Source organism: Ranitomeya imitator, chromosome 2, assembly GCF_032444005.1.
Source record: "Ranitomeya imitator isolate aRanImi1 chromosome 2, aRanImi1.pri, whole genome shotgun sequence".
In the NCBI taxonomy this organism is placed as follows: domain Eukaryota; kingdom Metazoa; phylum Chordata; class Amphibia; order Anura; family Dendrobatidae; genus Ranitomeya; species Ranitomeya imitator.
The window spans coordinates 30,366,328-30,392,786 of record NC_091283.1 but is presented as its reverse complement, the minus strand read 5'-3'; the positions used below and the strand labels follow the sequence as shown (position 1 = coordinate 30,392,786).

The following is a 26,459-nucleotide window of genomic DNA, read 5'->3' as shown; positions in this document are numbered from 1 at the left end:
GGACGGATGGATAAGAGGAGGGAGCGGCTCTGCGCAGTATACGGTATATATGTCTGTACAGGCACCGATGTGGAGGGAGAATTGCACTGTGACTCCTCCGCTCTGCGGCTCCATGTAGTGACACATCTGCAGACTCTGAGGTTATAACACAGAATCTACTGCGGAACTACAACCCCCAGCATGCCCTGATAAGGAGATGTAGTAGCCTCACCGCAGGTTATGGACTTTTTACATCGTGTCCGCAGCCAGATTGATGATGTAGATGGGTCCGGGGGAGCGGGTGATGAGACTATTGTTAACGATCTGCAGAGAGGCCGCCGGAGATCAGGACACATAGGGGGAAGGGTCCCGTACACTACTATGGGGTCACGATCTGCTTCGGGGACGTATAATATTGTATAATCATACAGTCGCTACTGCAACAGAAATCAGCTCTGCACGTACTGACATCAATAAGCAGAGATGCAGTGTAAAGCATAAGGAATATGACAGTAGATGGATCTGCTCCGATGGCCGCTGCAGCTGAGCTGGAGTCACTGACCACAGCTGAGTCCTAAGAGACAGAAGAGCAACAGCGAGATCACAACTGCAATAAATAAAGAGAAAACACAGAAAGGTTTCTGCTTTATTAGTAACATAAAGAACAGAACTCTGAAGAAAATGCAACAAAGCATCAACATGAGACGGAAGACAACGGCTGTGAGCGCAGTGCCCGGGTGTCGGGGTCCGTGTCCTGCAGAGCCGCCATGTGCACACTGACCCCGTACACATTAGACAGCTGACGGCGGAGCGTTGTCCTCTATTATTAGACTGTCGTCAGTATCGGACCACCCGTCTACTGTGTATGGGGGCTTTACACCACCACCATTGATATTCCTCAGCTCCACACATGGCTTTAATCACATTTTGTAACATTGACCCCAATAATAAATGGAAATGTCCCAGCGCTGAACTAATGTCAGGAGGGGGCACTAAAGCCGCTCACCGACAACGTCGGGATGTTTATTAAAACTGTAAATAACTTTTTATTAACAGGAACGTTTCATTGGGAAGTAGAAGAACTTTGGATCTGATGATTGGGATCTGATGAATTAGCCCAGCCCATCCCGGTGGCCGCGGATCCTCCGTACGAACTGTATGTCCTCGACGTAGAGAGTGACCCTCTTAGACTTTAGACTGCAGAGGTGGGAGTCCGAAAAAAGCTGCACGATGAAAGCCTCAGCTGCCTGTGGATACAGGACGACATATGAGAGATAAAGTACCTGCTGTATACATGACGACTCAATAACACGATGTCCCCTCTGTAGCCGGGATCTGTCATTTTCAGTTGTCTCTGAACTACAAGTTGCAATGATGTCTCCCATTCACAGCACACACAGACGTGAGCAGCTCCTGCTCTCCTGTCTTTATGTAGCATATGCCCAGAAGCAGCAGGGAGGACATTATACAGCAGTACTGAGCAGTGTAGCTGTGAAGCCCTGGGGTGAGATAAAACACTTACTAGATAGCATGATTGCCTTCTCTCCCTCTACTTCTCCCACTTCCATGGGCTCTAATAGTGTTATAACTCTATTGTCAGGTGTCCCAGGACCAGGGGCTCCTTCCCTGTCCCTAGCGCTAGGGGCGCCCTAGCTCGCCCTGATTACGTCTGATGGTGAAAATGCCGGGGCCACGTACTTTGTCTTAGCTCCTGAATCAGCGCTAAATCTGTAACCTTCCAGCACCCAGGGGAGTAGTAGTATACCGTTTACCCCAACCAGATTAACAAGATAATACGAACAGAGATAAAGGAAAATACCAAACATACATTATACTCACACAAACAACAGCGGTAAATGTTGTGAATTCTGTTGTCAAGCTCCCTCCTGTGGTCATGAATGGTACTTCGGCTGGTTCTGTCCATGGGCTTCCTCTGGTGGTGGTGAGTGGGGCTGCGGCTTCTGAGGTTCCTTCCACAGGTGACGAGGTTGATTCGTTAGCTGGCTGCTCTATTTGACTCCACCTGGATCATTGCTCCATGCCACCTGTCAATGTTCCAGTATTGGTCTAGTTCACTCCTGGATCGTTCTTGTGACCTGTCTTCCCAGCAGAAGCTAAGTTCCGCTTGTTTTTCTCTGGTTTGCTATTTTTCTGTCCAGCTTGCTATTTTGATTGTTATCTTGCTTGCTGGAAGCTCTGGGACGCAGAGGGAGCGCCTCCGCACCATGAGTCGGTGCGGAGGGTCTTTTTGCGCCCTCTGCGTGGTCTTTTTGTAGTTTTTTGTGCTGACCGCAAAGCTACCTTTCCTATCCTCTGTCTGTTCAGTAAGTTGGGCCTCACTTTGCTAAATCTATTTCATCTCTGTGTTTGTAATTTTCATCTTTACTCACAGTCATTATATGTGGGGGGCTGCCTTTTCCTTTGGGGAATTTCTCTGAGGCAAGGTAGGCTTTATTTTTCTATCTTTAGGGCTAGCTAGTTCCTTAGGCTGTGACGAGGCGCCTAGGGAGCGTCAGGAGCGCTCCACGGCTATTTCTAGTGTGTGTGATAGGTTTAGGGATTGCGGTCAGCAGAGTTCCCACGTCTCAGAGCTCGTCCTATATTATCAGTAACTATCAGGTCATTCCGTGTGCTCTTAACCACAAGGTCCATTATTGTCCTGACCACCAGGTCATAACAGTACAGGTGGCCCAGAGTACTAATGCATCTCAATAGAGGGATAAGAAAAGTTCTGAGACCATTTTTTTCTTTGCAGTGTGTTTTGTCTCTCTTTTCCCCTTTACCTCTGGGTGGTTCAGGATACAGGTGTAGATATGGACATTCAAGGTCTGTCCTCTTGTATGGATAATCTCACTGCAAGGGTACAAAACATTCAAGATTTTGTGGTTCAGAATCCAATGTTAGAGCCTACGATTCCTATTCCTGATTTGTTTTTTGGGGATAGATCTAAGTTTCTGAATTTCAAAAATAATTGTAAATTGTTTCTTGCTTTGAAACCTCGCTCCTCAGGTGACCCTGTTCAACAAGTGAAAATCATTATTTCTTTGTTGCGTGGTGACCCTCAAGATTGGGCATTTTCCCTTGCGCCAGGAGATCTGGCATTGCGTGATGTTGATGCGTTTTTTCTGGCGCTCGGATTGCTTTATGATGAACCTAATTCAGTGGATCAGGCAGAGAAAATCTTGCTGGCTCTGTGTCAGGGTCAGGATGAGGTAGAGATATATTGTCAGAAGTTTAGGAAGTGGTCTGTACTCACTCAGTGGAATGAATGTGCCCTGGCAGCAATTTTCAGAAAGGGTCTCTCTGAAGCCCTTAAGGATGTCATGGTGGGATTTCCCATGCCTGCTGGTCTGAATGAGTCTATGTCTTTTGCCATTCAGATCGATCGACGCTTACGTGAGCGTAAAGCTGTGCACCATTTGGCGGTATTATCTGAGCATAGACCAGAGCCTATGCAATGTGATAGGACTTTGACCAGAGCTGAACGGCAAGAACACAGACGTCGGAATGGGCTGTGTTTTTACTGTGGTGAATCCACTCATGCTATCTCCGATTGTCCTAAGCGCACTAAGCGTTTCGCTAGGTCTGCCACCATTGGTACAGTACAGTCGAAATTTCTTTTGTCCGTTACTCTGATTTGCTCTTTGTCATCCTATTCTGTTATGGCATTTGTGGATTCAGGCGCTGCCCTGAATTTGATGGACTTGGAGTTTGCTAGGCGCTGTGGTTTTTTCTTGGAGCCCTTGCAGTATCCTATTCCATTGAGAGGAATTGATGCTACGCCTTTGGCCAAGAATAAGCCTCAGTACTGGACCCAATTGACCATGTGCATGGCTCCTGCACATCAGGAGGATATTCGCTTTTTGGTGTTGCATAATCTGCATGATGTGGTCGTTTTGGGGTTGCCATGGCTACAGGTCCATAATCCAGTATTGGATTGGAAATCTATGTCTGTGTCCAGCTGGGGTTGTCAGGGAATACATGGTGATGTTCCATTTTTGTCTATTTCGTCATCCACCCCTTCTGAAGTCCCAGAGTTTTTGTCGGATTACCGAGATGTATTTGATGAGCCCAAATCCAGTGCCTTACCTCCTCATAGGGATTGCGATTGTGCTATCAATTTGATTCCTGGTAGTAAGTTTCCTAAGGGCCGACTGTTCAATTTATCTGTGCCAGAGCACGCCGCTATGCGGAGTTATGTAAAGGAATCCTTGGAGAAGGGTCATATTCGCCCGTCGTCATCACCATTGGGAGCAGGGTTCTTTTTTGTGGCCAAGAAGGATGGCTCTTTGAGACCTTGTATTGATTACCGTCTTCTTAATAAGATCACAGTTAAATTTCAGTACCCTTTGCCGCTGCTGTCTGATTCATTTGCATGGATTAAGGGGGCTAGTTTGTTCACCAAGATAGATCTTCGAGGGGCGTATAATCTTGTGCGTATTAAACAGGGCGATGAATGGAAAACAGCATTTAATACGCCCGAGGGCCATTTTGAGTACCTGGTTATGCCATTCGGGCTTTCCAATGCTCCATCAGTATTTCAGTCCTTTATGCATGACATCTTCCGAGAGTACCTGGATAAATTCCTGATTGTATATTTGGATGATATTTTGGTCTTCTCGGATGATTGGGAGTCTCACGTGAAGCAGGTCAGAATGGTGTTCCAGGTCCTTCGTGCGAATTCTTTGTTTGTGAAGGGGTCAAAGTGTGTCTTTGGAGTTCAGAAAGTTTCATTTTTGGGTTTCATTTTTTCCCCTTCTACTATCGAGATGGACCCTGTTAAAGTCCAGGCCATTTATGATTGGACTCAGCCGACATCTGTGAAGAGTCTGCAAAAGTTCCTGGGCTTTGCTAATTTTTATCGTCGCTTCATCAGTAATTTTTCTAGTGTTGCTAAACCGTTGACTGATTTGACCAAGAAGGGTGCTGATGTGGTCAATTGGTCTTCTGCGGCTGTGGAAGCTTTTCAGGAGTTGAAGCGTCGTTTTTCTTCTGCCCCTGTGTTGTGCCAGCCAGATGTTTCGCTTTCGTTTCAGGTCGAGGTTGATGCTTCTGAGATTGGAGCAGGGGCTGTTTTGTCGCAAAGAAGTTCTGTGTTGTGAATTCTGTGGCTGAATTCACTCCTGTGGTCACAAGTGGTACTGCAGCTTCTGAGCTTCCTCCCTCAGGTGTTCTGGTGAGCTCGTTGGCTGCTTTGTTATTTAACTCCACCTGATTCTGTTTTCCTTGCTCCTTGTCAATGTTCCAGTGTTGGATCTGAGCTTCTGGATCTTTCCTGTGGCCTGCTGCTCTGCTTAGATAAGTGCTTCTTTGCTTTTTGTTGCTATTTTTTCTGTCCAGCTTGTCTATTCGTTTTGCTGGAAGCTCTGAGACACAAAGGGTGTACCGCCGTGCCGTTAGTTCGGCACGGTGGGTCTTTTTGCCCCCTTTGCGTGGTTTTTTGCTTTAGGGTTTTTTGTAGACTGCAAAGTTCTCTTTGCTATCCTCGCTCTATCTAGAATATCGGGCCTCACTTTGCTGAATCTATTTCATCCCTACGTTTTGTCTTTTCATCTTACTCACAGTCATTATATGTGGGGGGCTGCCTTTTCCTTTGGGGTATTTCTCTGAGGCAAGCCAGGCTTGTTTTTCTATCTTCAGGCTAGTCAGTTTCTCAGGCTGTGCCGAGTTGCATAGGTAGGGTCAGGCGCAATCCACAGCTGCCTTTAGTTGTGTTTAGGATAGGTTCAGGTATTGCGGTCTACAGAGATTCCACGTCTCAGAGCTCGTTCTATTGTTTTTGGGTTATTGTCAGATCACTGTATGTGCTCTGATCGCTGGTACACTGTGTCACTGGATTGCACTCATAACAGTACAAGGAGCCAAAACTAATGATTCTCAATAGAGGGAAAAAAGAAGTTCTGACATCATTTTTTTTTCTCAGCTCTGTGTTCAGTCTTTTTTTTCCCCTAGACATTTGGGTGCTTCAGGACACAGCTGTGGACATGGATATTCAGGGTCTGTGCTCTTCAATGGATAATCTCGTTATAAATGTACAAAAGATTCAAGATACTATTGATCAGAAATCTATGCTAGAACCAAGAATTCCTATTCCTGATTTGTTTTTTGGTGATAGAACTAAGTTTCTGAGCTTCAAAAATAATTGTAAGCTATTTCTGGCCTTGAAACCTCATTCTTCTGGTAATTCAGTTCAACAGGTTTTGATTATTATTTCTTTTTTGCGCGGCGACCCTCAGGACTGGGCATTTTCTCTTGCGCCAGGAGACCCTGCATTGAGTAGTGTCGATGCGTTTTTCCTGGCGCTCGGATTACTGTACGATGAGCCTAATTCAGTGGATCAGGCTGAGAAAAAATTGCTGGCTTTGTGCCAGGGTCAGGATGATATAGAAGTATATTGTCAGAAATTTAGGAAGTGGTCAGTACTCACTCTGTGGAATGAATCTGCACTGGCAGCTTTGTTCAGAAAGGGTCTCTCTGAGGCTCTTAAGGATGTCATGGTGGGTTTTCCTATGCCTGCTGGTTTGAATGAGTCTATGTCTTTGGCCATTCAGATCGGTCGACGCTTGCGCGAGCGTAAATCTGTGCACCATTTGGCGGTATTGCCTGAGATTAAACCTGAGCCTATGCAGTGCGATAGGACTATGACCAGAGTTGAACGGCAAGAACACAGACGTCTGAATGGGCTGTGTTTCTACTGTGGTGATTCCACTCATGCTATTTCTGATTGTCCTAAGCGCACTAAGCGGTTCGATAGGTCTGCCGTCATTGGTACTGTACAGTCCAAATTCCTTCTGTCCATTACCTTGATATGCTCTTTGTCATCGTATTCTGTCATGGCGTTTGTGGATTCAGGCGCTGCCCTGAATCTGATGGATTTGGATTATGCTAAACGTTGTGGGTTTTTCTTGGAGCCTTTGCGGTGTCCTATTCCGTTGAGAGGAATTGATGCTACACCTTTGGCCAAGAATAAACCTCAGTACTGGGCCCAGCTGACCATGTGCATGGCTCCTGCACATCAGGAAGTTATTCGCTTTCTGGTGCTACATAATCTGCATGATGTGGTCGTGTTGGGGTTGCCATGGCTGCAAACCCATAATCCAGTATTGGATTGGAACTCTATGTCGGTATCCAGCTGGGGTTGTCAGGGGGTACATGGTGATGTTCCATTTTTGTCAATTTCGTCATCCACTCCTTCTGAGGTCACAGAGTTCTTGTCTGATTATCAGGATGTATTTGAAGAGCCTAAGTCCGATGCCCTACCTCCGCATAGGGATTGTGATTGTGCTATCAATTTGATTCCTGGTAGTAAATTCCCTAAAGGTCGATTATTTAATTTATCCGTGCCTGAACACGCCGCTATGCGCAGTTATGTGAAGGAATCCCTGGAGAAGGGACATATTCGCCCATCGTCATCACCACTGGGAGCAGGGTTCTTTTTTGTAGCCAAGAAGGATGGTTCGCTGAGACCGTGTATTGATTACCGCCTTCTTAATAAGATCACTGTTAAATTTCAGTATCCCTTGCCATTGTTATCTGACTTGTTTGCTCGGATTAAGGGGGCTAGTTGGTTCACTAAGATAGATCTTCGTGGTGCGTATAATCTGGTGAGAATCAGGCAAGGAGATGAATGGAAAACTGCATTTAATACGCCCGAGGGTCATTTTGAGTATCTAGTGATGCCGTTCGGACTTGCCAATGCTCCATCTGTGTTTCAGTCTTTTATGCATGACATCTTCCGTGAGTATCTGGATAAATTCCTGATTGTTTACTTGGATGACATTTTGATCTTCTCAGATGATTGGGAGTCTCATGTGAAGCAGGTCAGAATGGTTTTCCAGGTCCTGCGTGCTAATTCTTTGTTTGTGAAGGGATCAAAGTGTCTCTTCAGTGTGCAGAAAGTTTCATTTTTGGGGTTCATCTTTTCCCCTTCTACTATCGAGATGGATCCGGTTAAGGTCCAAGCCATCCAGGATTGGACTCAGCCGACATCTCTGAAAAGTCTGCAAAAGTTCCTGGGCTTTGCTAATTTTTATCGTCGCTTCATCTGTAATTTTTCTAGCATTGCCAAACCATTGACCGATTTGACCAAGAAGGGTGCTGATTTGGTTAATTGGTCTTCTGCTGCTGTGGAGGCTTTTCAGGAGTTGAAGCGTCGTTTTTGTTCTGCCCCTGTGTTGTGTCAGCCAGATGTTTCTCTTCCGTTCCAGGTTGAGGTTGATGCTTCTGAGATTGGAGCAGGGGCGGTTTTGTCACAGAGAGGTTCTGGTTGCTCAGTGATGAAACCATGTGCTTTCTTTTCCAGGAAGTTTTCGGCCGCTGAGCGTAATTATGATGTGGGCAACCGAGAGTTGCTGGCCATGAAGTGGGCATTCGAGGAGTGGCGTCATTGGCTTGAAGGAGCTAAGCATCGCGTGGTGGTATTGACTGATCATAAGAACTTGACTTATCTCGAGTCTGCCAAGCGCTTGAATCCTAGACAGGCCCGTTGGTCGTTATTTTTTGCCCGCTTCGACTTTGTGATTTCGTACCTTCCGGGCTCTAAAAATGTGAAGGCGGATGCTCTGTCTAGGAGTTTTGTGCCCGACTCCCCGGGGTTATCTGAGCCGGCGGGTATTCTCAAGGAAGGTGTCATTGTGTCTGCTATCTCCCCTGATTTACGGAGGGTGCTGCAAAAATTTCAGGCGAATAAACCTGATCGTTGTCCAGCGGAGAAACTGTTCGTCCCTGATAGGTGGACTAATAAAGTTATCTCTGAACTTCATTGTTCGGTGTTGGCTGGTCATCCTGGGATCTTTGGTACCAGAGAGTTAGTGGCTAGATCCTTCTGGTGGCCATCTCTGTCACGGGATGTACGTACTTTTGTGCAGTCCTGTGGGATTTGTGCTAGGGCTAAGCCCTGCTGTTCTCGTGCCAGTGGGTTGCTTTTGCTCTTGCCGGTCCCAAAGAGGCCTTGGACACATATTACGATGGATTTCATTTCTGACCTTCCCGTTTCTCAAAAGATGTCAGTCATTTGGGTGGTCTGTGATCGCTTTTCTAAAATGGTCCATCTGGTGCCCTTGGTTAAATTGCCTTCCTCCTCTGATTTGGTGCCTTTGTTCTTCCAGCATGTGGTTCGTTTGCATGGCATTCCTGAGAATATTGTTTCTGACAGAGGTTCCCAGTTTGTTTCAAGGTTTTGGCGAGCCTTTTGTGGTAGGATGGGCATTGACCTATCTTTTTCCTCGGCTTTCCATCCTCAGACTAATGGCCAGACCGAATGAACCAATCAGACCTTGGAAACATATCTGAGATGTTTTGTTTCTGCAGACCAGGATGATTGGCTGTCTTTGCCGTTGGCTGAGTTCGCCCTTAATAATCGGGCCAGCTCGGCTACCTTGGTTTCTCCATTTTTCTGCAATTCTGGGTTCCATCCTCGTTTCTCTTCAGGACAGGTTGAGTCTTCGGACTGTCCTGGTGTGGATTCTGTGGTGGACAGGTTGCAGCAGATCTGGACTCAGGTAGTGGACAATTTGACCTTGTCCCAGGAGAAGGCTCAACTTTTCGCTAATCGCAGACGCCGTGTGGGTCCCCGACTTCGTGTTGGGGATCTGGTTTGGTTATCTTCTCGTCATATTCCTATGAAGGTTTCCTCTCCTAAATTTAAACCTCGTTTTATTGGTCCGTATAGGATTTCTGAGGTTCTCAATCCTGTGTCTTTTCGTCTGACTCTCCCAGACTCCTTTTCCATACATAATGTATTCCATAGGTCGTTGTTGCGGAGATACGTGGCACCTATGGTTCCATCTGTTGAGCCTCCTGCCCCGGTTTTGGTGGAGGGGGAATTGGAGTATATTGTGGAGAAGATTTTGGATTCTCGTGTTTCTAGACGGAAACTCCAGTATCTGGTTAAATGGAAGGGTTATGCTCAGGAAAATAATTCCTGGGTTTTTGCCTCTGATGTCCATGCTCCCGATCTTGTTTGTGCCTTTCATGTGGCTCATCCTGGTCGGCCTGGGGGCTCTGGTGAGGGTTCGGTGACCCCTCCTCAAGGGGGGGGGTACTGTTGTGAATTCTGTGGCTGAATTCACTCCTGTGGTCACAAGTGGTACTGCAGCTTCTGAGCTTCCTCCCTCAGGTGTTTTGGTGAGCTCGTTAGCTGCTTCGTTATTTAACTCCACCTGATTCTGTTTTCCTTGCTCCTTGTCAATGTTCCAGTGTTGGATCTGAGCTTCTGGATCTTTCCTGTGGCCTGCTGCTCTGCTTAGATAAGTGCTTCTTTGCTTTTTGTTGCTATTTTTTCTGTCCAGCTTGTCTATTCGTTTTGCTGGAAGCTCTGAGACGCAAAGGGTGTACCGCCGTGCCGTTAGTTCGGCACGGTGGGTCTTTTTGCCCCCTTTGCGTGGTTTTTTGCTTTAGGGTTTTTTGTAGACTGCAAAGTTCTCTTTGCTATCCTCGCTCTATCTAGAATATCGGGCCTCACTTTGCTGAATCTATTTCATCCCTACGTTTTGTCTTTTCATCTTACTCACAGTCATTATATGTGGGGGGCTGCCTTTTCCTTTGGGGTATTTCTCTGAGGCAAGCCAGGCTTGTTTTTCTATCTTCAGGCTAGTCAGTTTCTCAGGCTGTGCCGAGTTGCATAGGTAGGGTCAGGCGCAATCCACAGCTGCCTTTAGTTGTGTTTAGGATAGGTTCAGGTATTGCGGTCTACAGAGATTCCACGTCTCAGAGCTCGTTCTATTGTTTTTGGGTTATTGTCAGATCACTGTATGTGCTCTGATCGCTGGTACACTGTGTCACTGGATTGCACTCATAACAGTTCTGATGGCTCGGTGATGAAACCATGTGCCTTCATTTCTAGAAAGTTTTCGCCTGCTGAGCGCAATTATGATGTTGGCAATCGAGAGTTGTTGGCCATGAAGTGGGCATTCGAGGAGTGGCGTCATTAGCTTGAAGGAGCCAAGCATCACGTGGTGGTCTTGACGGATCACAAGAATTTGACTTATCTCGAGTCTGTCAAACGGTTGAATCCTAGACAGGCTCGTTGGTCGCTTTTTTTCTCCCGTTTTGATTTTGTGGTTTCGTACCTTCCAGGCTCTAAGAATGTGAAGGCTGATGCCCTGTCAAGGAGTTTTGTGCCCGACTCTCCGGGTGTTCCTGAGCCGGCGGGTATTCTCAAAGAGGGGGTAATTTTGTCTGCCATCTCCCCTGATTTGCGGCGGGTGCTGCAAAAATTTCAGGCTGATAGACCTGACCGTTGCCCAGCAGAGAAACTGTTTGTCCCTGATAAATGGACTAGTAGAGTTATCTCTGTGGTTCATTGTTCGGTGTTGGCTGGTCATCCGGGAATCTTTGGTACCAGAGATTTGGTGGCTAGATCCTTTTGGTGGCTGTCTTTGTCGCGGGATGTGCGTTCTTTTGTGCAGTCCTGTGGGACTTGTGCTCGGGCTAAGCCCTGCTGTTCTCGTGCCAGTGGGTTGCTTTTGCCCTTGCCGGTCCCGAAGAGGCCCTGGACGCATATCTCTATGGATTTTATTTCGGATCTCCCTGTCTCTCAAAAGATGTCGGTCATTTGGGTGGTTTGTGATCGCTTCTCTAAGATGGTCCATTTGGTACCCTTGTCTAAATTGCCTTCCTCCTCTGATTTGGTGCCATTGTTTTTCCAGCATGTGGTTCGTTTACATGGCATTCCGGAGAACATCGTTTCGGACAGAGGTTCCCAGTTTGTTTCGAGGTTTTGGCGATCCTTTTGTGCTAGGATGGGCATTGATTTGTCTTTTTCCTCGGCTTTCCATCCTCAGACAAATGGCCAAACCGAACGAACTAATCAGACTTTGGAAACATATCTGAGATGCTTTGTTTCTGCTGATCAGGATGATTGGGTGTCCTTTTTGCCTTTGGCTGAGTTCGCCCTTAATAATCGGGCCAGCTCGGCTACTTTGGTTTCGCCTTTTTTCTGCAATTCTGGTTTCCATCCTCGTTTCTCTTCATGGCAGGTTGAGTCTTCGGACTGTCCTGGTGTAGATACTGTGGTGGATAGGTTGCAGCAGATTTGGACTCATGTGGTGGACAATTTGACATTGTCCCAGGAGAAGGCTCAACGTTTCGCTAACCACCGGCGCTGTGTGGGTCCCCGACTTCGTGTTGGGGATTTGGTTTGGTTGTCGTCTCGTTATGTTCCTATGAAGGTTTCCTCTCCTAAGTTTAAGCCTCGTTTCATTGGTCCGTATAAGCTTTCTGAGGTTCTCAATCCTGTGTCGTTTCGTTTGACCATTCCAGCTTCTTTTGCCATCCATAATGTATTCCATAGGTCATTGTTGCGGAGATACGTGGCGCCTGTGGTTCCATCCGTTGATCCTCCTGCCCCGGTGTTGGTTGAGGGGGAGTTGGAGTATGTGGTGGAGAAGATTTTGGATTCTCGTATTTCGAGACGGAAACTCCAGTACCTGGTCAAATGGAAGGGTTATGGTCAGGAAGATAATTCCTGGGTCTTTGCCTCCGATGTTCATGCTGCCGATCTGGTTCGTACCTTTCATTTGGCTCGTCCTGGTCGGCCTGGGGGTTCTGGTGAGGGTTCGGTGACCCCTCCTCAAGGGGGGGGTACTGTTGTGAATTCTGTTGTCAAGCTCCCTCCTGTGGTCATGAATGGTACTTCGGCTGGTTCTGTCCATGGGCTTCCCCAGTATTGGTCCAGTTCACTCCTGGATCATTCTTGTGACCTGTCTTCCCAGCAGAAGCTAAGTTCCGCTTGTTTTTCTCTGGTTTGCTATTTTTCTGTCCAGCTTGCTATTTTGATTGTTGTCTTGCTTGCTGGAAGCTCTGGGACGCAGAGGGAGCGCCTCCGCACCGTGAGTCGGTGCGGAGGGTCTTTTTGCGCCCTCTGCGTGGTCTTTTTGTAGTTTTTTGTGCTGACCGCAAAGCTACCTTTCCTATCCTCTGTCTGTTCAGTAAGTCGGGCCTCACTTTGCTAAATCTATTTCATCTCTGTGTTTGTAATTTTCATCTTTACTCACAGTCATTATATGTGGGGGGCTGCCTTTTCCTTTGGGGAATTTCTCTGAGGCAAGGTAGGCTTTATTTTTCTATCTTTAGGGCTAGCTAGTTCCTTAGGCTGTGACGAGGCGCCTAGGGAGCGTCAGGAGCGCTCCACGGCTATTTCTAGTGTGTGTGATAGGTTTAGGGATTGCGGTCAGCAGAGTTCCCACGTCTCAGAGCTCGTCCTATATTATCAGTAACTATCAGGTCATTCCGTGTGCTCTTAACCACCAGGTCCATTATTGTCCTGACCACCAGGTCATAACAGGTGAACACCGGGGAGTGGAGGATGGGGTTAAACCAAAGTAAGAGAAGAACGGGAATTATCACACACTCAAAAGTTAGCAACAATCTTACATAAATCCACATCTTATCCAATAACAACCATCAACAACCTCCAGCCATGCAGCATATGCCAACTCTGACAATGAGTGCTAGCCAGGACCCAGATTATATAGGAGATGGGACTGGCTAACAGTGAACAGCTGAGAGCCTTAATGCAGGAAAGCTTCCAGGAGCTCTCAACTGAGCAGATTAACCCCTGCACTGCCAAAAGAAACCTGCACTGTTTAATATGAAGGTGAAGTGCTTCTAATCAGTGCAGGAGTAGGAGAAATCAGACGCAGGGATCTTCTGGCGCCTCCCTGTCGTGGTAAATCCGTGCCACATAGGCGGCTGCAACCTGATCGCTCAGTGAGCGGGCCTTCCCTCTAGTTTTCGCTTAGTCTTCTCAATGGAGGACACATACATTAATGATGTCCTTTATAAGAGATTACAAAACTTCTATTCAGTTGTAGAATGATTTATGCAGTTTGTTAAAAACACAGAAACCAGTGACCCCCCTTCAAGACCAGGCTATTTTCAATATTTGGGGATCTTCAACAGGCCTCTCCCCCCCGATTACCATGGTACTGATCTTCGCTGTCCGTGATTGCACTATGTGGGAGGAAGGCTAAATGGGTGCACAGATCAGCACTCCCGCCCACCCCCCAATGGGGATTGCAAGCCATAAAAAATCTGTCACTTGGTAAAAAAAAAATACATTGAAAAACTATCCGAGCTCCCGATTCTGCCACTCTTCCATTTTCCTCTGCGTTTCTCCATTGTCACCCCTCCCCTCAGACTCCACCAATCACAGCCTAGCAATGTCCAACACTGATAGACTGCTACATCAGCTGCCGGGATGTGATTGGCGGAGCCTGGAAGCGAGGGCTGACCTTGAAGTCCCAGAGAAGACTCTGGAGAAACACCCAGTTGGATGGCAGATAGAGATTTCACATGTTGTGCTATAGAAGACAGAAATATGAATAGCTCTGCAATGGAGCGAAGCAGAGAAAAAAAGAAAAGAGCAGCAGAATCAGGGAAGATCAGGGATTTTTAAGAGGTATTCAACTAACTCAAATATTTTAAGCAAGTGACAGGTCGTCTTTACATTCAACTATCAACCTCTGACGTGAGGAGCGCGCTCAGGGAATGACCCGACTCCATACGCCGCACTGGACACAGGATGTACTAGGATAACTGAGGGGAGTGTTCCGGTCCCCATCAATATGAGTAAAATAGAGGTGTCCGTACTCAGCGCCCCATTATCATGTCCGGCAGTAGGATAGGACTCTGACCTCCTGTAGCGTCGTTATTGCTGAGCTTTGCCAGGAGTACACCATACCGCAGGAATACTCCATGCAGACTTGTCTCACCTACAAGAATGAAAAGACACAAGACTTGTCCCACTGATCACTAGAAACAGAAGATCCAGACGAGCCGCCGAGACCAAACCACTCACCAGTCTGGTAAATGGGAGTCTCTGGATGAGCAATCTGGTAGAGTTCTGGTACTTTCTTATTTCCATCAGTGTTTGGTTTTCATGCCGGTATCTCTGCTGCTTGTGCTGCCTGCAGCTGGTGACTGGTCTGCCTGGTGAGGTCACATCACAGCTTACAATGAAGCTTCCTGCAGTGACCACTAGGGGGAGACGATGTATACACATTACACAGGAGCTCAGCCATCCTGTACACATCAGCATACAATGTGCGCCGCCTAGTGGCCGCCGTCTGCTGCACAGATGTGTGTATCTGCCTGCACAGACATGAGGATTTAATAAAGCTGCAAATTTGTCTTACTCTGGGGGGTACGAATAGATGAAGGTCTACTCTGTGCAGGAGCAGTTGCAGGCCTCTTACGCTGGGGGACAGGATGGGGGGCATGGATAAGCAACAGCAGGGCACTTTTCTGGCTGCATCACCTTCATGCGGTGTCAATGGCTATGCGGGCTCCTCATGATGATGAAGACACAATCAGATCTGCAGACAAGAGACGATTCAACGGGATCATGAATGACGACAATGTGTACTGGAGATGAGCAAGAAGATGGCGGGAATGGAGCAGTGACCGACCCCTATATACAGTATAATGCTGCCCCAACCCCTATATACAGTATAATGCTGCCCCAGCCCCTATATACAGTATAATGCTGCCACAGCCCCTATATACAGTATAATGCTGCCCCATCCCCTATATACAGTATAATGCTGCCCCAACCCCTATATACAGTATAATGCTGCCCCAGCCCCTATATACAGTATAATGCTGCCCCAACCCCTATATACAGTATAATGCTGCCCCAGCCCCTATATACAGTATAATTCTGCCCAACCCCTATATACAGTATAATGCTGCCCAACCCCTATGCACAGTATAATGCTGCCCCATCCCCTATATACAGTATAATGCTGCACCAACCCCTATATACAGTATAATGCTGCCCCAGCCCCTATATACAGTATAATTCTGCCCAACCCCTATATACAGTATAATGCTGCCCAACCCCTATGCACAGTATAATGCTGCCCCATCCCCTATATACAGTATAATGCTGCCCCAACCCCTATATACAGAATAATGCTGCCCCAGCCCCTATATACAGTATAATTCTGCCCAACCCCTATATACAGTATAATGCTGCCCCAACCCCTATACACAGTATAATGCTGACCCACCCCTATATACAGTATAATGCTGCCCCAGCCCCTATATACAGTATAATTCTGCCCAACCCCTATATACAGTATAATGCTGCCCCAACCCCTATACACAGTATAATCCTGCCCCAACCCCTATATACAGTATAATGCTGCCCCATCCCCTATACACAGTATAATGCTGCCCCAACCCCTATATACAGTATAATGCTGCCCCAGCCCCTATATACAGTATAATACTGCCCAACCCCTATATACAGTATAATGCTGCCCCAACCCCTATACACAGTATAATGCTGCCCCAGCCCCTATATATAGTATAATGCTGCCCCAACCCCTATATACAGTATAATGCTGCCCCAGCCCCTATATACAGTATAATTCTGCCCAACCCCTATATACAGTATAATGCTGCCCAACCCCTATGCACAGTATAATGCTGCCCCATCCCCTATATACAGTATAATGCTGCCCCAACCCCTATATACAGAATAATGCTGCCCCAGCCCCTATATACAGTATAATTCTGCCCAACCCCTATATACAGTATAATGCTGCCCCAACCCCTATACACAGTATAATGCTAACCCACCCCTATATACAGTATAATGCTGCCCCAGCCCCTATATACAGTATAATGCTGCCCCAGCCCCTATATACAGTATAATTCTGCCCAACCCCTATATACAGTATAATGCTGCCCCAACCCCTATACACAGTATAATGCTGCCCCAACCCCTATATACAGTATAATGCTGCCCCATCCCCTATACACAGTATAATGCTGCCCCAACCCCTATATACAGTATAATGCTGCCCCAACCCCTATATACAGTATAATGCTGCCCCAGCCCCTATATACAGTATAATGCTGCCACAGCCCCTATATACAGTATAATGCTGCCCCATCCCCTATATACAGTATAATGCTGCCCCAACCCCTTTTTACAGTATAATGCTGCCCCAGCCCCTATATACAGTATAATGCTGCCCCAACCCCTATATACAGTATAATGCTGCCCCAGCCCCTATATACAGTATAATTCTGCCCAACCCCTATATACAGTATAATGCTGCCCAACCCCTATGCACAGTATAATGCTGCCCCATCCCCTATATACAGTATAATGCTGCCCCAACCCCTATATACAGTATAATGCTGCCCCAGCCCCTATATACAGTATAATTCTGCCCAACCCCTATATACAGTACAATGCTGCCCAACCCCTATGCACAGTATAATGCTGCCCCATCCCCTATATACAGTATAATGCTGCCCCAACCCCTATATACAGAATAATGCTGCCCCAGCCCCTATATACAGTATAATTCTGCCCAACCCCTATATACAGTATAATGCTGCCCCAACCCCTATACACAGTATAATGCTGACCCACCCCTATACTGGATAAGTTGGAAACTTGGGCTGAAAGGTGGCAGATGAGGTTTAACAATGATAAATGTAAGGTTATACACATGGGAAGAGGGAATCAATATCACCATTACACACTGAACGGGAAACCACTGGGTAAATCTGACAGGGAGAAGGACTTGGGGATCCTAGTTAATGATAAACTTACCTGGAGCAGCCAGTGCCAGGCAGCAGCTGCCAAGGCAAACAGGATCATGGGGTGCATTAAAAGAGGTCTGGATACACATGATGAGAGCATTATACTGCCTCTGTACAAATCCCTAGTTAGACCGCACATGGAGTACTGTGTCCAGTTTTGGGCACCGGTGCTCAGGAAGGATATAATGGAACTAGAGAGAGTACAAAGGAGGGCAACAAAATTAATAAAGGGGATGGGAGAACTACAATACCCAGATAGATTAGCGAAATTAGGATTATTTAGTCTAGAAAAAAGACGACTGAGGGGCGATCTAATAACCATGTATAAGTATATAAGGGGACAATACAAATATCTCGCTGAGGATCTGTTTATACCAAGGAAGGTGACGGGCACAAGGGGGCATTCTTTGCGTCTGGAGGAGAGAAGGTTTTTCCACCAACATAGAAGAGGATTCTTTACTGTTAGGGCAGTGAGAATCTGGAATTGCTTGCCTGAGGAGGTGGTGATGGCGAACTCAGTCGAGGGGTTCAAGAGAAGCCTGGATGTCTTCCTGGAGCAGAACAATATTGTATCATACAATTATTAGGTTCTGTAGAAGGACGTAGATCTGGGTATTTATTATGATGGAATATAGGCTGAACTGGATGGACAAATGTCTTTTTTCGGCCTTACTAACTATGTTACTATGTTACTATGTTACTATATACAGTATAATGCTGCCCCAGCCCCTATATACAGTATAATTCTGCCCAACCCCTATATACAGTATAATGCTGCCCCAACCCCTATACACAGTATAATGCTGCCCCAACCCCTATATACAGTATAATGCTGCCCCATCCCCTATACACAGTATAATGCTGCCCCAACCCCTATATACAGTATAATGCTGCCCCAGCCCCTATATACAGTATAATTCTGCCCAACCCCTATATACAGTATAATGCTGCCCCAACCCCTATACACAGTATAATGCTGCCCCAGCCCCTATATATAGTATAATGCTGCCCCAACCCCTATATACAGTATAATGCTGCCCCATCCCCTATATACAGTATAATGCTGCCCCATCCCCTATATACAGTATAATGCTGCCCCAACCCCTATACACAGTATAATGCTGCCCCATCCCCTATATACAGTATAATGCTGCCCCAACCCCTAGATACAGTATAATGCTGCCCCAACCCCTATACACAGTATAATGCTGCCCCATCCCCTATATACAGTATAATGCTGCCCCAACCCCTATATACAGTATAATGCTGCCCCAGCCCCTATATACTGTATAATGCTGCCCCAACCCCTATATACAGTACAATGCTGACCCACCCCCTACATACAGTACAATGCTGCCCCAACCCCTATATACAGTATAATGCTGCCCCAACCCCTATATACAGTATAATGCTGCCCCAACCCCTATACACAGTATAATGCTGCCCCAACCCCTATATACAGTATAATGCTGCCCCAGCCCCTATATACAGTATAATGCTGCCCCAGCCCCTATATACAGTATAATGCTGTCCCAGCCCCTATATACAGTATATTTCTGCCCAACCCCTATATACAGTATAATGCTGCCCCAACCCCTATATACAGTATAATGCTGCCCCATTCCCTATATACAGTATAATGCTGCCCCAGCCCCTATATACAGTATAATGCTGCCCCAGCCCCTATATACAGTATAATGCTGCCCCAACCCCTATATACAGTATAATTCTGCCCAACCCCTATATACAGTATAATGCTGCCCCAGCCCCTATATACAGTATAATGCTGCCCCAGCCCCTATATACAGTATAATGCTGCCCCAACCCCTATATACAGTATAATGCTGCCCCAACCCCTATACACAGTATAATGCTGCTCCAGCCCCTATATACAGTATAATACTGCCCCAACGCCTATATACAGTATAATGGTGCCCCAACCCCTATATACAGTATAATGCTGCCCCAGCCCCTATATACAGTATAATGCTCCCTCAACCCCTATATACAGTATAATGCTGCCCCAACCCCTATACACAGTATAATGCTGCCCCAACCCCTATATACAGTATAATGCTGCCCCAGCCCCAATATACAGTATAATTCTGCCCAAACCCTATATACAGTATAATGCTGCCCCAACCCCTATACACAGTATAATGCTGCCCCAGCCCCTATATACAGTATAATGCTGCCCCAACCCCAATATACAGTATAATGCTGCCCCATCCCCTATATACAGTATAATGCTGCCCCAGCCCCTACATACAGTATAATGCTGCCCCATCCCCTATATACAGTATAATGCTGCCCCAATCCCTATACACAGTATAATGCTGCCCCATCCCCTCTATACAGTATAATGCTGCCCCAACCCCTATATACAGTATAATGCTGCCCCAACCCCTATACACAGTATAATGCTGCCCCATCCCCTATATACAGTATAATGCTGCCCCAACCCCTATATACAGTATAATGCTGCCCCAGCCCCTATATACTGTATAATGCTGCCCCAACCCCTATATACAGTACAATGCTGACCCACCCCATACATACAGTACAATGCTGCCCCAACCCCTATATACAGTATAATGCTGCCCCAACCCCTATACACAGTATAATGCTGCCCCAAGCCCTATATACAGTATAATGCTGCCCCAGCCCCTATATACAGTATAATTCTGCCCAACCCCTATATACAGTATAATGCTGCCCCAACCCTTATACACAGTATAATGCTGCCCCAACCCCTATATACAGTACAATGCTGACCCACCCCATACATACAGTACAATGCTGCCCCAACCCCTATATACAGTATAATGCTGCCCCAACCCCTATACACAGTATAATGCTGCCCCAAGCCCTATATACAGTATAATGCTGCCCCATTCCCTATATACAGTATAATGCTGCCCCAGCCCCTATATACTGTATAATGCTGCCCCAACCCCTATACACAGTATAATGCTGCCCCAGCCCCTATACACAGTATAATGCTGACCCAGCTCCTATACACAGTATAATGCTGCCCCAGCCCCTATACACAGTATAATGTTGCCCCAACCCCTATATACAGTATAATGCTGCCCCAGCCCCTATATACAGTATAATTCTGCCCAACCCCTATATACAGTATAATGCTGCCCCAACCCTTATACACAGTATAATGCTGCCCCAGCCCCTATATACAGTATAATTCTGCCCAACCCCTTATACAGTATAATGCTGCCCCAACCCCTATACACAGTATAATGCTGCCCCAGCCCCTATATACAGTATAATGCTGCCCCATCCCCTATATACAGTATAATGCTGCCCCAACCCCTATATACAGTATAATGCTGCCCCAGCCCCTATATACTGTATAATGCTGCCCCAACCCCTATACACAGTATAATGCTGCCCCAGCCCCTATATACAGTATAATGCTGCCCCAGCCCCTATATACAGTATAATGCTGCCCCAACCCCTATATACAGTATAATTCTGCCCAACCCCTATATACAGTATAATGCTGCCCCAGCCCCTATATACAGTATAATGCTGCCCCAGCCCCTATATACAGTATAATGCTGCCCCAACCCCTATATACAGTATAATGCTGCCCAACCCCTATACACAGTATAATGCTGCCCCATCCCCTATGTACAGTATAATGCTGCCCCATTCCCTATATACAGTATAATGCTGCCCCAGCCCCTATATACTGTATAATGCTGCCCCAACCCCTATACACAGTATAATGCTGCCCCAGCCCCTATACACAGTATAATGCTGCCCCAGCCCCTATACACAGTATAATGCTGCCCCAGCCCCTATACACAGTATAATGTTGCCCCAACCCCTATATACAGTATAATGCTGCCCCAGCCCCTATATACAGTATAATTCTGCCCAACCCCTATATACAGTATAATGCTGCCCCAACCCTTATACACAGTATAATGCTGCCCCATCCCCTATATACAGTATAATGCTGCCCCAACCCCTATATACAGTATAATGCTGCCCCAACCCCTATATACAGTATAATGCTGCCCCATCCCCTATATACAGTATAATGCTGCCCCAACCCCTATATACAGTATAATGCTGCCCCAGCCCCTATATACTGTATAATGCTGCCCCAACACCTATATACAGTACAATGCTGACCCACCCCCTACATACAGTACAATGCTGCCCCAACCCCTATATACAGTATAATGCTGCCCCAACCCCTATATACAGTATAATGCTGCCCCAACCCCTATACACAGTATAATGCTGCCCCAACCCCTATATACAGTATAATGCTGCCCCAGCCCCTATATACAGTATAATTCTGCCCAACCCCTTATACAGTATAATGCTGCCCCAACCCCTATACACAGTATAATGCTGCCCCAGCCCCTATATACAGTATAATGCTGCCCCATCCCCTATATACAGTATAATGCTGCCCCATCCCTATATACAGTATAATGCTGCCCCAGCCCCTATATACTGTATAATGCTGCCCCAACCCCTATACACAGTATAATGCTGCCCCAGCCCCTATATACAGTATAATGCTGCCCCAGCCCCTATATACAGTATAATGCTGCCCCAACCCCTATATACAGTATAATTCTGCCCAACCCCTATATACAGTATAATGCTGCCCCAGCCCCTATATACAGTATAATGCTGCCCCAGCCCCTATATACAGTATAATGCTGCCCCAACCCCTATATACAGTATAATGCTGCCCCAACCCCTATATACAGTATAATGCTGCCCCAGCCCCTATATACAGTATAATGCTGCCCCAACCCCTATATACAGTATAATGCTGCCCCAACCCCTATACACAGTATAATGCTGTTCCATCCCCTATATACAGTATAATGCTGCCCCAGCACCTATATACTGTATAATGCTGGCCCAACCCCTATACACAGTATAATGCTGCCCCAACCCCTATATACAGTATAATGCTGCCCCAGCCCCTATATACAGTATAATTCTGCCCAACCCCTATATACAGTATAATACTGCCCAACCCCTATACACAGTATAATGCTGCCCCATCCCCTATATACAGTATAATGCTGCCCCATCCCCTATATACAGTATAATGCTGCCCCAACCCCTATACACAGTATAATGCTGCCCCAGCCCCTATACACAGTATAATGCTGCCCCAGCCCCTATACACAGTATAATGTTGCCCCAAACCCTATATACAGTATAATGCTGCCCCAGCCCCTATATACAGTATACTTCTGCCCAACCCCTATATACAGTATAATGCTGCCCAGCCCCTATATACAGTATAATGCTGCCCCAGCCCCTATATACAGTATAATGCTGCCCCAGCCCCTATATACAGTATAATGCTGCCCCCATATTCCCCTATATACAGTATAATGGTGCCCCAGCCCCTGTATACAGAATAATGCTGCTCAGCCCCTATACACAGTATAATGCTGCCCCAGGCCCTATATACAGTATAATGCTGCCCCAGCCCCTATATACAGTATAATGCCGCCCCAGCCCCTATACACAGTATAATGCTGCCCCAGCCCCTATATACAGTATAATGTCGCCCCAGCCCCTATACACAGTATAATGCTGCCCCAGGCCCTATATACAGTATAAGGCTGCCCCAGCCCCTATATACAGTATAATGCTGCCCCAGCCCCTATATACAGTATAATGCTGCCCAAACCCCTATATACAGTATAATGCTGCCCCAGCCCCTATATACAGTATAATGCTGCCCAGCCCCTATATACAGTATAATGCTGCCCCAGCCCTATATACAGTATAATGCTGCCCCCATATTCCCCTATATACAGTATAATGCTGTCCAACCCCTATATACAGTATAATGCTGCCCCAGCCCCTATACAATATAATGCTGCCCAGCCCCTATATACAGTATAATGCTGCCCCCATATTCCCCTATCTATATATATAATTGTCTAAGGGTTTTTCCGTCTGTCTGTCTGTCTTTCTGTCTGTCTGTCTGTCCTGGAAATCCAGGCTCTCTGTTTATACTGTATATACAGTATAATGCTTTCCCCATATTCCCCTGTATTCAGTATAATGCTGCCCAGCCCCTATACAATATAATGCTGCCCAGCCCCTATATACAGTATAATGCTGCCCCCATATTCCCCTATATACAGTATAATGCTGCCCAACCCCTATATACAGTATAATGCTGCCCCAGCCCCTATACAATATAATGCTGCTCAGCCCTTATACACAGTATAATGCTGCCCCAGGCCCTATATACAGTATAATGCTGCCCCAGCCCCTATATACAGTATAATGCCGCCCCAGCCCCTATATACAGTATAATGCTGCCCAAGCCTCTATTACCAGTATAATGCCGCCCCAGCCCCTATATACAGTATAATGCTGCCCAAGCCTCTATATACAGTATAATGCTGCCCCAGCCTCTATATACAGTATAATGCTTTCCCCATATTCCCCTGTATTCAGTATAATGCTGCCCAGCCCCTATATACAGTATAATGCTGCCCCAGCCCCTATATACAGTATAATGCTGCCCAGCCCCTATATACAGTATAATGCTGCCCCAGCCCCTATATACAGTATAATGCTGCCCCCATATTCCCCTATATACAGTATAATGCTGCCCCAGCCCCTATACAATATAATGCTGACCAGCCCCTATACACAGTATAATGCTGCCCCAGGCCCTATATACAGTATAATGCTGCCCAAGCCTCTATATACAGTATAATGCTGCCCCAGCCCCTATATACAGTATAATGCTGCCCAAGCCTCTATATACAGTATAATGCTGCCCCAGCCCCTATATACAGTATAATGCTGTCCCAACCCCTATATACAGTATAATGCTGCCCCATATTCCCCTATATACAGAATAATGCTTCCCAGCCCCTATATACAGTATAATGTTGCCCCCATATTCCCCTATATACAGAATAATGCTTCCCAGCCCCTATATACCGTATAATGCCGCCCCTGCCCCTATATACAGTATAATGCTGCCTCGGCCCCTATACAATATAATGCTGCCCATCCTCTATATACAGTATAATGCTGCCCCAGCCCCTATATACAGTATAATGCTGCCCCAGCCCCTATACACAGTATAATGCTTCCCCCATATTCCCCTGTATACAGTAAAATGCTGCCCCAGCCCCTGTATACAGTATAATGCTGCCCCAGCCCCTATATACAGTATAATGGTGCCCCAGCCCCTATATACAGTATAATGCTGCTCCCATATTCCCCTATATACAGTATAATGCCGCCTCAGCCCCTATATACTGTACACCGCCGTCACCTCCGCATTCTCCCGCCTCACGTCCGGCTCCGATGCTTCGCGCTCCTCTCTGGCGGGGGCTGGCAGACAGTGACGTCATTTCGCACCGTGCCGGTGACAACTTGCCGGTTGCGCGTGTTGCTTTCTCTCCTCAGTGCTGGCACTGGCGGCCGGAGACACACATGTATATCGAGGATGTGGTCGCCATGTTTGTGGCGGAGCTGCTGATAGAGGCCAGGTCCGGAAGGAGGCGCACAGCCGGCAGGAGCTGCTATATGGGGCCCTCAGTGTCAGGGTCCCTGGGGCCCCCCAGCTCCTCACCTTCACGTCTTCTGAAGGGGCCCGGACCTGGATCCTGCTTCTTCCCGGTTCTGATAATCAGGACGATGGTTCTTGTAGCCGGCGATTAGAGAACGGACGATGCCCCGTCCCCTGGAGGCAGCGCCCCCCCCGACACTGGTATTGGATGCTGTCAGACCCTTCTCGTAGATATAACTGCTGGATCTGCTGTTTATTGTGATTCCCAGCCACCCTGGAGAAACTTAACACATTTATTTACAGCTTGTTGCCTTGGAGACCGACCACTGCTGCTGGACAGAGAACACGCAGAGCTGACAGGCTCTTCTCTATGGAGCTTGTAAGCGCTGATGTGAAGCCATCCATGATCGCTGGAGCTCTGTCACCTCCTAATCCTGGCCGGGTTCAGCGCTTACAGGCTACACAGCAGTGGTGGTCGGTCTCCTAGGCAACAAACTGGAAATAAAAATATATAATTTCTTGAGAACAGATCCTTTCTGACATTCTCCATCTGTGAAGACGGGACTATCCCTCTAAGGACGGGCACACAAAGCCGACAACAGACGTCACCTCTCACAGATGGGGGGTCTCCCGCCTCCTGTAATTCGGCCCCAGCGGAGGTCGGACCACAGTCTGACTTCGCTCCCACACAGCGCGGATGCCGGCACATTGCAGCCACAGCTCTCGGGTCGCTGACATTTGTCTGGTGATTATTACGGTCGGGGCCACACGGAGACTGCAGGCGCAACATCAGTCCGGAGATGGCTGGGGGCCGCCGCCACGTCACAGCAGGAGATGGCGCCACAACACCTGTCCGGAGGTCGGAGATGGCTGGGGGCCGCTGCCTCGTCACAGCAGGATATGGAGCCACAACACCTGTCCGGAGGTCGGAGATGGCTGGGGGCCGCTGCCTCGTCACAGCAGGATATGGAGCCACAACACCTGTCCGGAGGCCGGAGATGGCTGGGGGCCTCTGCCACGCCACAGCAGAAGATGGAACCACAATGCAGCGCCCCAGAGTCCTGGTCGTTGCAGTGATGTCGTTCTTCCACCAAGGGGAGCGATGTTACGTCTGATGGCACCAAAGGAGTTCACCCTGCCAGGAATCACAGCCACACACACACTTCACACGCCAGCCACCAGGGGGAGCAAAAGGTTCTATTTATTAGGCCACTCCTCACACGGGTAAAACTGGGGGTTTGGTTAGGAAGTTAGGGAGTTGGAGACGGAGGCAGAAGCTGACTGGAGGGAGAAGGAGACAGTCAGGAGGAGAGGAGAGGAGCAGACTGGGCTCGGCCCAGGAAGGGAAAGAAGGACACGGAGC

The 26,459-nt window shown here is 47.3% G+C and overlaps 1 protein-coding gene across 1 annotated transcript; it reads right to left on the bottom strand.

The window, feature by feature from the left end:
* Positions 1-820: 820 nt before the first annotated feature.
* On the bottom strand, positions 821-25,068 carry LOC138667125 (histone H3-like centromeric protein A). The gene is made up of 4 exons (XM_069755434.1): positions 24,860-25,068; positions 14,780-14,958; positions 14,616-14,693; positions 821-1,226 (listed from the first exon to the last, which is right to left on the bottom strand). The coding sequence occupies exons 1-4, from the start codon at positions 24,936-24,938 to the stop codon at positions 1,092-1,094; spliced, it is 471 nt and encodes a 156-aa protein (XP_069611535.1). The 5' UTR covers positions 24,939-25,068; the 3' UTR covers positions 821-1,091.
* Between the last annotated feature and the right edge of the window lie 1,391 nt (positions 25,069-26,459).